General features: G+C 45.9%; 5 protein-coding genes across 5 annotated transcripts; 2 read left to right on the top strand and 3 right to left on the bottom strand.

The window, feature by feature from the left end:
• Positions 1-303: 303 nt before the first annotated feature.
• MELLADRAFT_64641 (uncharacterized protein) lies at positions 304-2,658 on the top strand (the record flags this gene model as incomplete). The annotated part of the gene is made up of 6 exons (XM_007411854.1): positions 304-770; positions 845-916; positions 988-1,012; positions 1,086-1,346; positions 1,418-1,501; positions 1,585-2,658. The coding sequence occupies 6 exons, from the start codon at positions 304-306 to the stop codon at positions 2,656-2,658; spliced, it is 1,983 nt and encodes a 660-aa protein (XP_007411916.1).
• Positions 2,659-3,166: 508 nt separating this feature from the next.
• Positions 3,167-6,841, bottom strand: MELLADRAFT_108173 (uncharacterized protein; the record flags this gene model as incomplete). The annotated part of the gene is made up of 9 exons (XM_007411839.1): positions 3,167-3,531; positions 3,670-3,990; positions 4,081-4,185; positions 4,255-4,421; positions 4,492-4,720; positions 4,813-4,879; positions 5,580-5,626; positions 5,988-6,083; positions 6,307-6,841. 9 exons carry the CDS (start codon positions 6,839-6,841, stop codon positions 3,167-3,169), a joined length of 1,932 nt encoding a protein of 643 aa, XP_007411901.1.
• An 82-nt stretch (positions 6,842-6,923) lies between these two features.
• Positions 6,924-7,369, bottom strand: MELLADRAFT_64638 (uncharacterized protein; the record flags this gene model as incomplete). Its single annotated transcript, XM_007411838.1, has 2 exons — positions 6,924-7,206; positions 7,275-7,369. The coding sequence occupies 2 exons, from the start codon at positions 7,367-7,369 to the stop codon at positions 6,924-6,926; spliced, it is 378 nt and encodes a 125-aa protein (XP_007411900.1).
• Positions 7,370-8,153: 784 nt separating this feature from the next.
• MELLADRAFT_108171 (uncharacterized protein) lies at positions 8,154-9,553 on the top strand (the record flags this gene model as incomplete). The annotated part of the gene is made up of 5 exons (XM_007411855.1): positions 8,154-8,268; positions 8,484-8,511; positions 8,836-9,225; positions 9,310-9,372; positions 9,451-9,553. The coding sequence occupies 5 exons, from the start codon at positions 8,154-8,156 to the stop codon at positions 9,551-9,553; spliced, it is 699 nt and encodes a 232-aa protein (XP_007411917.1).
• Positions 9,554-10,102: 549 nt separating this feature from the next.
• MELLADRAFT_88567 (uncharacterized protein) lies at positions 10,103-12,076 on the bottom strand (the record flags this gene model as incomplete). The annotated part of the gene is made up of 6 exons (XM_007411837.1): positions 10,103-10,548; positions 10,615-10,903; positions 10,964-10,990; positions 11,032-11,354; positions 11,416-11,495; positions 11,595-12,076. 6 exons carry the CDS (start codon positions 12,074-12,076, stop codon positions 10,103-10,105), a joined length of 1,647 nt encoding a protein of 548 aa, XP_007411899.1.
• Positions 12,077-12,114: the final 38 nt, after the last annotated feature.

Below are 12,114 nucleotides of genomic sequence, written 5' to 3'. Positions count from 1 at the left end.
ACCTTACTACTCAATCCAGAATCTAAGACTACCCAAGTTCCAATTTCACTACTCAACTCCGGATTTTACTACTTCAGTCAACAAACTACTACCCAAGCCCAAATATTACTACACAAGTCCCCATTTTACTACCCAAGTTCAACTCTTCATACCATGATTACAACCGAATAAAATTACACTACCTCTTCAACTTTCACTACCTCATCCAATCGATAGCAATTCACGACTTCAAGGCAAAAACTCACTACATCAGCATCCCACACTCCTGCTTCTTACATTCTTACCTCACTCTCAATACTACAAATGGACCAGAACAAGTACATTATGCCAGTACCTGATTTAATTCAAATTCATCACAAAGATCGCAGGAAGATGGACGATTATGTGCTTGACTTCCCAGCTACGGAGCACGGCTACCGTATTCGAATCGGCAACTCTCAAAAAAAAAGTAGTTCGGTCTCACACTACGAATGCTACCGATCAGGCTATCCCTCTGGTCGAGCCAATTTCGCAGGAACCACCAAATCGGCTCGAATTGGATGCCCATTCAAACTAGACACCCGATACCTACACGATTTCTCAACTTGGATTCTCATCCACACTCATCTGGGCCACAATCACCCGACCGACCCGAATGTGAAACCTCGCAAGAGGTACAAGGACCCCAAAGCTGGACCGATCCTTGCCCCAGGCGTCCTTCTCGATGACGAAGTCATAGTCAATGACAAAGCCAGTCCAATCTTGCATGAACCAGCCATCGGAACCTCACAGTAAGCCACTTCACATTACAATGACTCTATCATATAGACAACATACAAAAAACTGACACTTCCTTTCTCAATAGTCTGAATTCAAAATTGGACCCTACCTCGACAGCCGAAGGACCCAATTCACTTGCGAACACAAACTACTCATGGTAAGTAAAAATTCGATTCAATCAAAGAGATAAGAAGATAAACTTACATCCTTTACCTCTATGTTCCATAGGAAAATCGAACCTACTTTAACAAAAGTCAGTCATCTTCAGTTTGTATCCTTGATTATACAATATGAATGAATTCTCTCATCCTTTTCCATCATTTCAGCCAACCACCACCACTCATCCATTGCCAATTCGAAACATCGACCAGCATCCCGGACAGCCGAACTATGACATTGAAAGAGACCCTCAGTTGAACAACTCACTCGACACCACTCTTTCAAACCTCAGAGCCCACCTCTCCGCTATGACACCAGATCGTCAGCAGGATATACTAAAGAAGATCCAGACACTCATTAGCAATGAACGCATTATCAACAATGAGGGGAAATTACCTATATTGTTCTTACCAGAACCAACACAACAGGTAGGCAGCAGACCTTCACACAACCCAACAAACTATGGCTAGCTGACTCGATAAGGTTACTTCGATTCTAGACTTTGCTTCAAGAATTGGAGAACAATACCCCGATTTTACCTTACGCCTCGCTAGACATAGGCGTAGATCAGGAAGAGCGCTCAGTAAGCAATCCATGCCAATCAAATCATAGCTTGAAATGTCCGTATTTATTGTGTGATCATTTCTCATCAATTACATCTTCCAGGTTGAAAGTCTTATCGAACAGTTCTGTGGTCCTTCAGAAATTACCACCTCCACCTTCAACTTTGAAGATCTCCTGATCTCTCAGCCTACCCCCGAGCGTCCTCAACCAGTCCATACACTTACACAACATTCTTTATCTCCGACGGGTCCACTTGATAGCGGAATCGAAGAATCACCATCACAACCAATCGATTCATCCCTTCAATTGCCCAAATCAGATTGCTTGGCACAATTACCATACCAACCTGTCGCTTCGGATCCTGTCGCTTCGGAACCTGTCCCTTCGGAACCTGTCGCTTTCGATTGCCTACCGGGCATCCCAATCTGTACATCACCCACATCCTCATCTCAAACTTCTCCACCTACAACTTTAAGTCCACGCGTCACCACACGTAAACGTTGCCGCGAGGCTGCTTTAATACAGAGGCCAAATGTGATCAACCCCAATCTACCGGCCCTTATGGCGAAGTATCATCTTCACTCCTGGCTCGAACCATTTGTTATAGATATCCGAGAAGTTAAAGCGGATGGACATTGTGGCTTCCGAGCCATTGCCATTTCAATTGGGCAATCCCAGGACGAATGGGAACGCATACGTGAAAAGATGGCCGATACGGTAAAAAACATCGAGGATGAACGTCCATTACCTGAGAATCGTTCTGATGCTTTAGCTCGCCTTCTCACCAGCAAACCCAATGTGGCGTCCGACCGGAAACATTGGCTTGGCATGCCCAGTTGGGGTGGAGTCATTGCAACTACCTTCAACCGACCGGTGTTGTACTACGATCCTGGCTCATATAGTCAGCTGGTTTTTCCTTACTTCTCCCCTTATAACATGAACCCTCCAATCGTCCTCGCCTATGCTGACCTCCACTTCACATCCCTATTACTCGACTTCACAAAGCCGAACTTCCCCGCCCCACGACTATGTGGAACATGGCGAAGGTTTCATAAACCCGAGGCCTCAACTTGGCTTGAACCTTGGCAACCGCTTATAGACGGTCATGCAGAGCATATGAAGGGTCTTAATAAACATCGGAAAAAAAAGAAAAATCCGGTTTGTATTGTAGATTAAACCAAACCCAGTGTCGCATGGCTTTTTTTTCACATGTAACTAGCATTAGTCGACCGATTTGGTATGGAATTCTAGACTTTAGCTTCCACCAATTAAAAGTTGTTTGAATGTCTAGCTGGTTCAGCTGAAGATTCTATCACTGATTCCACAAGATATCCAAACCTTGAGAGGGTAACTGCTTATAAATGGTCAGATGCTCTATGAAGGGTCTTGATAAAAATCAACAAAAAAAAAAACCTCCATTGACCAAACCAAGTGTAGGTAGCAACTGAGATGATAATGACATCATCTTGCATTTGATAATATTTCATAACTCAAGGTCCGGCCATAGAAACTTGTGTGGGTCTGAGAGATGTCCACCCACAAAATGACTTAAAGCCTTCAGAGCAAATGTAACCGAAAAAATTGTCTTCGTAATCTTTTCATCATCATCCACTTCAAAAGATTGCCATGCAGTATTTACAGATTTAGAAAGAAGATAAGACAAGCAAAGAGATGCATGAAAATATCAAAGTGCCATCTCCCAGTCAATATTAATACCTTGCTGTCGATCAAAACCATGGAAGTCCAAGTTTCTTTTGTCCTCTTCTTCCTCATCCCCTCCCTGAAGTATCCATGCTGCTTCCTCATCCCCTTCCTCAGGTGCCCATAATATTGGAAGCATAAGTAAGTCAACTGGGGCACCTGTTGTGCGCGCATGCATTTGCTGCCAAGCAAGCAATAAAGCACCGTCGGCTTCTACCCTCCCTTCTACATAGTCTTTTGTAAGTTCCACAACTTCTAACAAGCAGCGCTCCCAATGAGTCCATAGGCGGCTGGTACGCTTAGACAGCCCAGAGTGGATAGAGTTCCACTCTGCTACTCTCACCCCTCCTGTAAAAAAATGATCAGTCATAAAATTATCAGTCATACATAAGGGCGGGCAATAAAGGTTGGCGAGGCGGCAGTGCTGACCAGGGGCTTGGTTGGGCCTTGACCTGTCTACCCGGCCTTGATAGTCGAGCGACCAACCTACGAGCTGCCTGGCCTCACGCCCCAGACGTCGCAGCTCCTCTTCGGAAGCCAATTGATTTCGAAGTGATAATATGCCTTCCTTGGTTTTGGGGCAAGAAGCCCAGGGTTCATCAAGGTGGTTGAGTGCTACCTCGTCCCAAAAAGGATGAAGCAAATCCATTGCCGCGACTTCGTCCAAAGTCGGTTCAAGAAGTCTCTGAGCCGGTCGGAAACGTTGGTTGTATTTAGAAGCATACCTCAAATATGTATCCAGCTTCTTTTTCAAAAGAACACGTTTCTTCTTGCGCAGTTGTTCATTCCGAGGCTGCTGGGTGGCACCTGTGTAACGACCAATTATTCATCATCAGTTTAGAATAACTTGGTGAGATCCACTATGGAATTATCATAAAGGAAGTTAATTGTACGCACCAGTTCTTGTGGCGGCATGAGCCTGCTCTTGAATTACACCCACCGCTGCCTCATACAAGAACCCTAATGCCACCTGGACACTAAGGATGGCCTTCAGCCTGATGTCTAGCGGTTTCAGTCACACCATGGTCATTTAAATGATTTCACAATGAAGTCGATCTTACAGTGACTTACCAGTTCCGCGCCTAGCCCTCAATAATTCCGCATTGCCCAGTTCGTCAGCCACGTTTTGAATCTGTACTTCAAGCGCGACCAGTGAAGCAGGCAGGTCCAATAATTCATTGCGCTGCTCTGCAGTACGTATTTCCGCATTGGCTGCATTCATATCAACCAGCCTCTGACTGAAGCAAATGATGTTGGTGAAAGGTACATTTGATTGTAGCTGAAGCCACAATGGAAAAAAATACGCACTGTGCATCCAAAAGCTCCTCCTCCAGCGTAAGTAAAACACCTAGACGATCCCGTTTCTCCTTGGTCTGCACGCTGATTGCTTCCAACTGCAACGCTCGCTGACGATCCCACTGGATTTGGAAGTATTCAGCAGTATGTGCAGGGTCTTGCGCGACAAGCTTGGCCAGAGAAGCCTTAGTTTCCTTTAGCTCAGCTTGGTATTTCTTCGTTTGGGCAAGCATGAAGGAAACTGTGGGGGAAAAACATTCATGATGAGTCGGGTGATCTAAATCCACATATGGATCACATAACGGGCCAATTATTGTAGTTCATGACTCGTACCTGCGTTCTTTTTCAACGCCTCATTGCGATGGTTGGTCCACAGATCGAGACTAACCATCCGCCGATGCTTAGTTGCGTAGCGTAGCAGTCGAATGAGCGGCGAAATATTGAACCACACCCGCTCGAGACCTTTGCCGTTGCTTTTCCCCCATCCTCGAATGAGACGAGGGTTATACTCCAACTGACATCCCCAGTTGTGAGCGTAGGCATGGAAGAGAGCCGTCCCAATCTTCACCTGCCTAGCATATTCAGGATCAGTGAATACGGTTTTCTATAAGGTGAAAGCAGTAGTTAGCTCATATGATATATGTGGTATAAGACTTATGGGTACAGGGATTATACCTTCTTTATAGTTTTGTCAAGGTTACATCCTATATCGTATAGAATACCAACTGTTGTTGTCCCATCTCGGTCGTTTTTGAGGAGGTTAAGCAACCACTCGATAAGTGCTAGTGCGTTATAATTCCTGAAAAAAAATGGTCAGTCATAGATCCAACAACATTCAGTTACAAAGACATTCTATTAAGAATAATACCTACTTTTCGCCACTTTGAATCAGATTAATGAATTTGAGGACATGGTCATGTCTACATGCCATGCCCAACAAACCTGACTCGTCCATATTCTTAAAATGACCTCGCCCTCTCACATCGTTTGCTGTGGTGTGAGCTTCGGTGCAAGGGTCCTACCACCAGAAACCAAGTTCGTGGGTCATTCCTTCAGCACTGTAAGTCTATGTCGGGCTAAACCAAGGATGAAAAACTTACATCTTCACCATCTGACTCGGGCCCTTGGTTCATAAAACGTTCCTTTGCTTCAACCAATCGCGGGTCAAGGAAAATTGAAGGTCGAGGACGGAGCGAGCCCGGCATCGGCACACTAGCACGTGCGTGTCTCTTATGTTGGAAGTTACCATCCAGGCAGACCACAACCCGCGGCTCCTCCGGTCGAACAATCCCTACTGGAGGCCCAAAACACTTTGGACAGTTCGCAGCCAGCTTGTCAAGGTCGGATAGTCCCAGTTTTTGCTCTTCCAACTCCCGAATTTGGAAGAGTATAGCCCGATAGGCGTCTATTGCCTGTGTAAATGGCTGTCGCCAATCTCGTGGCTATAAGATATCAAACTCAAATTTTTTTGGATAATATATATCTTATCCCAAAAGAATCGAACTCACAAGGCCACTGGCTGTTACTATTTCCGGACTGCCGTGGTGAAGGACATCGTCCAGTGCTGAACAGTAACCTTCGGTAGGCACGGCGAATCGAATCCACTGTGAATGATGGTGTACCATCAGTCTCACCGAAAAAGCTGTGCGCGGCTGCGATGGTGAAGCAGCAAGATAGCCCATCTGAAGCAGGCGTTGAGGGTCGGAAAGATCACACTGCTTGCAAAAAGACACCTTGATTCGCCGTCTCGCTGACCAGCAGAAAGGATATCAATCTTCTTAACTTTTCATTCTTCCATCCAGAAAATGATTTTTCATGATGACTCACATAGTATGTCAATGAGGTCAACGTCTCGTTCCGTCCGCATGGTACAGTTACAGGGCGGGCGTAGGTCTTGGTTCCATTTCGCTTGGTTCCCCCAATTGGAAGTTTCCATCCGGTTTTGAAGAAATGTTGGTAACATAATGGCGTACTGCCAAAGCCAATCACTCTCGTGGGCCAGGCGGTCAGCTAGGTGAACCTCCCTGCGCAATGCAGCCATGATTGGGTTGTTGTGTGCTTGATGTTCCTCGTCACCAGGCATAAATCGATTCAAGTCAATAAACAGTTCCTCTTCACCTGCTTCTTCTCCTGGGTGATCTAAATCGTCGGCCGCCAGCGCTGGCACATCGTGATTTTCGGCTTCCGCATCATCTATAGGCACCGGGTGTTTGTTAAGCCGCTGTTCCACTGCAGCCATAGAAGCCTCAGCATTCTCGAAGTCACGTTGCCGCGTGTTCACGAGTTGTTGTTGCAATGGAGTAGTTGGCTTACGTTCCTTCTTACGTTGATTGAATCCCTTGATGATCCGAAGGGAGGGCATGGTGGAGGAAATGAAGGTGACAGTGATTTTGTATGGCCTCTTTCAATCACATGATTTTTTCGACCTCACCTAACTATCTGATTCACCGGCCGGTGGCGACGGCGAGGTCGAAATCGACACGAATTTGGGTTGCAGATGGGGCATTGAACTCGCGGTGCAGATGATGTGCGACTTGGGACCGTCGGCGGTAGACGCTGTCGAAGTGATGAGCGGGAGTCTGAGGCAGCAGGTGTTTGGGAACTTCGTGAGATCGGAAAGCTGAGGTCTTGAGTCCAGTTTTGCGCTTGGCAGGTGCCTTGGGCTTCTTTGGGGTCTTCTTGGAAAGTTGTGGAGCGTTCGGCTTCTTTGCAGGTACAGGTGCAGGGCTGTTCAACAAACAAACAATAAATTAGGATGGAGAGCGGTCGCGAGTGATCCTTTAATGGGCACTTACTTTAAATCCTCTAAGTCAGTCAGGTCCGAGTCGTATCCTGAGTACTTCGGAGCATTGGCTGTCGCCAAATTCTCTTGAAGAATGGTTTGTTCCATGGAGGAGCTGGTCGGAAGGAGGCAAAGTAAATAATGGTCAGCATTGGTTTTCTACATCTACACAATCGAGCCGATAGTTGCCAGGAGGATTCAAGGTAACCGGTTACCCTGAATCCAGCGCTGGGATCGAACTCATAGCCGGCTATGAGTTCTGAAGCCAGGTGCAACTATCGGCCTTCCAAAAGGTGGGATAAGAGACGAACGCACCGATTTGTTGTTTGTTTTGCGAGTGCTTCAATCGTTTTCGAACGGACGGAAGAATGGAAGTTAGCTTGGCATTAAAAAACCAACGGACGATTCGGCTGCCTTCAGGATTCGTTGCAACCGGTTGCAACGAGTCCTGCGCAAGAGAGAATCTCATAGCCGGCTATGAGGATTCTCTCTTGGTGCGATGAATGTCCGTGGATAGAAGAATAATACGATATAAAAAGTAAGTAAAGGGGAAAAACTCACAGACCTATTGTGAGTGAATGATGTAGGGTTTGGGAAGGTTCGATGGCACGTTTCGAAAGGTGGGGAACTTGATGTGCAAGCCGATCAAGGGTGGGTTTGAGGAGAGTCAATCGTATGGGATAGAGTGAGGGGTTGGGATAGGGTGGGATGAATCGATCGTATGGTGTGGCGATTGATGAGTAGTCAAGTCATGATTAGGGTTAAATGACTTGGACTTGCCCCTTGTGTCACAAGTACGAGTACTTGTGAGATCCCAAACATATACATATACCAACTCTAGTTTGTGCATGTGAAAGGTGCGAGAGGTACCGCTGACAGTCGCACCTCTCCCATGATCAATATCCTGGATGGCAGTATATCAACCGCACCTTTAACACCGATGACGCGCCGTCCGAAATGTCATATCAAACTCACCTCCAACACCGAAGCTGGCCGTACACATGCAGGTAAGGTGGCAACTGATCTACCTGTTACATTTACATTAAGAGGGTTGTACTGATGACAAAGTTTCTCTATGACGAAGTTTATTTGGACATGCTTGGTGGGTCCGATCATTGGATGGCTTGCTTTGAGGTTTGTGAGAACAAGTGGAGGAATATATCAAGAGGGGACATCAAATTGTAAGTTTATCTATGATATATTATTGTATAATTCTTGATAGATAAACTTACACTAACACCAATTGACTTGTGCGTCAGGATTACTTGCCTGACTTGCTTCTTAGAACTCTGAATTGCCGACATTCGACATTCCTTTAGCAAGTGAGCAGTTTATGAGATAAAGGGCATTCAAGGTAAAATCTGGATATCGATATATCCATATCCAAATATCGATATCCAAAGGAGCGAAAATTCACTGATCGATTGCTCAGTCCGGAAACGAGGCTTCCCACTTATTGCCAGGACATTCCTTTAGCAGCAAGTATCGACTACTCAGTCAGCAAACGAGCTTGGTCACTTATCGCCAGTGTACTTATACTCCATCCCCATCACCCGACATTGCCATCTGATCAGAAAGCCTTCAATGACGATATTTCGCCCCATCCGTTCAAAGCCGGCCAGAGATCCAAATGCTCCTCGTGGCCGTGTATACACATTCACTGGGCTAGACGATTTGCCAACACGCGACCAAACGCAAAGCGCGCCTTTTCTTATAAGTTCAATACCTACTGCGCCCGCCCTGGTTTGCAGAGGCGAGGATCAATGCTTCAAATGCACTGGATTTGGGCATTGGCGAGCCGGATGCAACCGAAGAACACCAAAGGGTGCCGAAGATCTTAAAAATTGGTGTCTTGTTGAAGTTCGCCCTGGCATAAGCAAGGCCTACTTCTTAGGTACTCTCTGGCCGAGTTTGATGACACCTGAGAAGGTTGTGCAAGCCACCGTCACCCACTTGGCTACATCGTAGGTTTTGTTTTGTAAACTAATTTCGAATCAACTGAAGAATGATTAAGGCAATTTTCCGACTTTTGCGACTTTTGTCATTAGATCTTCCAGCGTCTTGCACCCGTCGCCTATCGCTGTAACCCCCTCGATTTCTAAAGGCGAATTGTAAGTAAATTGTTCTTGGTCAGCCGATTTATGACTCAGATCATGCAAGCTGACTCATAGTCCCTTGATATTCCATAGGTCCTCTAAGCGAAAGCTAGAGCTTGAAAGTGCTTTGGTTATTAGGGAAGCACTTTGGCGCCCCAAGTCCTGCTCAGACTTGAAGGATGAGACGCTTTTGTGACTTGACGATTGGTGAGTGTCTCCTACCCATTAGAGTTCAGGGGTAAGACCCCACAGCTGCATTGCTTTGGGGCTGACAGGAATGCTGTTTGATTTATATTGCAGTTATTTCGGTGCTTGTTTTGCGACTATGTGATGCGTCGATTAAGGGTGTATTTAATGTGGATCAGTGATTTCACTTTATCACTCTCTCTCATGTATGTGATGTATAATGGTATTTTTGTTTTGAAAATGGCACATGACAAAGGGTGAAAAAATACATATTTGTATATTATCAAGAGCTTTTAGAGGAATTGTGTGATGATAGTTATTTATTTCTTTATAGTTCATTGTTTCGAGCTTTTTGTTTTGAACTTTTGGATGTGGTTTCAAGAATCAAATCATATTGCAACAGTGCATTTCTTATCAATTGCAGATGCTATTTGACAATTATGACAAGTTGCGAGCATGAGTGAAAAACTACTTAGATTAAAACAGTACCAAAAATAGGAAACAAAAATAAGCTTTAAAAAGCTTCCTAGGCTAATGTAAGGAACTTTGTAAAACAAAGTTAATTATTTGAGGGATGATGCTCAAAACCGGTAAGCTGCTCCAGGATTTGAACTGATTCCAAACTTGAGTTGCCCTGCGATGAGTTGGACTTGCAATCCAGGTCTGGAATTGGGTTGTCGTCTAAAGCGGCTTCCTCAGCAGTTAAGGTGTGTCTATTTTTACGTTTCCTTTTCTTTTCATTGGTTTTTTTCTTGGTATTGGTCTCGTCAATAATAACAGTGTATCGTTTTGATTGGATATCGTTGAACCAGGCCTCAACTTCGTCATTGGTAAGACAACCTGGCCCCTTCGAAATCATCAAATCTGTCACCTGGCTGTTGAGTGTACGATTAAAGCTAAGTGCTACATCGCCTCGGAAGGTTTTTGTCGCAAATGCTTCCCTCAAGTTTGGACACTTGGGGTGGGCATCTCCTTTGCCCTGGTACCCGCCACAAAGATAAGGAACTGATTTGCAGAAGGAGGGGAAGGTTAGTTGGCAATGGTGCAAAAAACAAAGCCGCAGAGGCGTACCTATCAAACCATTGAGGGCCTTTGCTAGCTCCGAGCGCTTTTCTGCTTGTCGGGCAGCTGAGTCGGTTTGCGGCTTGGAGTCTGGACGTTGCGTGCGGAGATGTTGTGGGGCTCTGGTCGACTCGAAGGTGAACTTCTCAAGAAGGTGCTGTTTCTCCTGCTGGCGAGCCCATCTGTTGCAAGAGGTATGCTCAACCTGGAATAGGGCTCGGGCGGTGGTGGTGGCCGGGTTCCAACAAGCCATCAGGAGGTGAAAATTTAAGTTGAAATGATTTTTCAATATGTTAAGCTGGTAGGCAAAAGCGAAGTAAGTATCTGACAGATGGAAAAATAATATTATGGTGCTTACCTGCCGAACAACCCTGCTAATTTCAAGCTGCATCAGCTGCTCAGAAGTCCGGTTGCTTGATTTCCCACTGTGCCTCCAAAGTCTTCCCTGGTGGAGGTCGCGTGAGACTTTCTGTAGGTTGACCAAGCGTTCAAAGACTGGGACATAAGTTTGGATTTCTTGCTCGGTGAGGGGTTCGAGACCGGAGGGGGGGTATTGTGTTGAACAGCAACCGATGCAGAAATGCCGAGTGGGGTTGTAGTGAGTGCGTACGCCTCGCTGGTTGCTACACATAGACGCTCGAAGTACTGTGGCTTAAAGACTGCCTGTTCCTCATCAACGTAAGTCGACCAAGTTGAACCGACAAGGCGGTTGCGTTCTTGAAAGCCAAGTGAGACTCCCTTGGGTGGCACTATATTACAAATCAAAGGGTTATTGAGGTTGTGTTTGCTATGTAAAATATATTAACTTACTGGCAGTCTTCGTGGCCACATTGCTGTAAGTCTGATAATTAGTATACATATTTGGTTTGCAAGCTAGAGGGCCTTCTAATCTGTTGAGGCAGAAAATTGTTGAATCAGTGTCTTGCTTGTGTGTTGGGAACTCGAAAAGAAGAGGAGAGGATATGAGATCAGATGGCATATGTACTGACAGAGCTTCGTCAAGTACCCTTCTGCTGACTTTCAAAACAATGCAGAGCATTGTCTTGTCCGTCTCATAGGCCGATTGAAGGCCTTGTGCCTCAAAGAGACCGTTGCTTGAGGGTCGGTTGTTTTTGGGGAGCTTGAGGTCAGCCAGGTATTGTTCGGCTCGGGCAATACCCCATTCCATGCCAAGTTTGCGATAGTTCGAAATGGTAGGGGTAACGTCGGTTTGGGTGTTGGTGGGCTCCTCTGGGTTCAGGTCAGTTTCGATTTCCTCTTCAATGTCGACAGTGAAATCTTCGTCATTGCTAATGCGGGCTCGCTTACGCTTGTTGCTGGTGTTGGCTTGGTTCTGACTTTCAGCTATTCTTCGCCTGTGTACAGTGGGGATGGGGGTGGGCAAGCTGGCTTTGTCGACAGAGTTTTGTATGCTCGATGGGGCTGGCGAGGCAGCCTGTCGCTTCCTGCGATTGCCGGGGCGTGTGGGCATGTTGAATGTGATTCAATAGATGTTCGAGAGTGGCTGGA

Source organism: Melampsora larici-populina, assembly GCF_000204055.1.
Source record: "Melampsora larici-populina 98AG31 unplaced genomic scaffold MELLAscaffold_27, whole genome shotgun sequence".
Classification (NCBI taxonomy): domain Eukaryota; kingdom Fungi; phylum Basidiomycota; class Pucciniomycetes; order Pucciniales; family Melampsoraceae; genus Melampsora; species Melampsora laricis-populina.
Note: the sequence above shows the minus strand (reverse complement) of the source record. Positions and strands in the feature narration are given on the sequence as shown.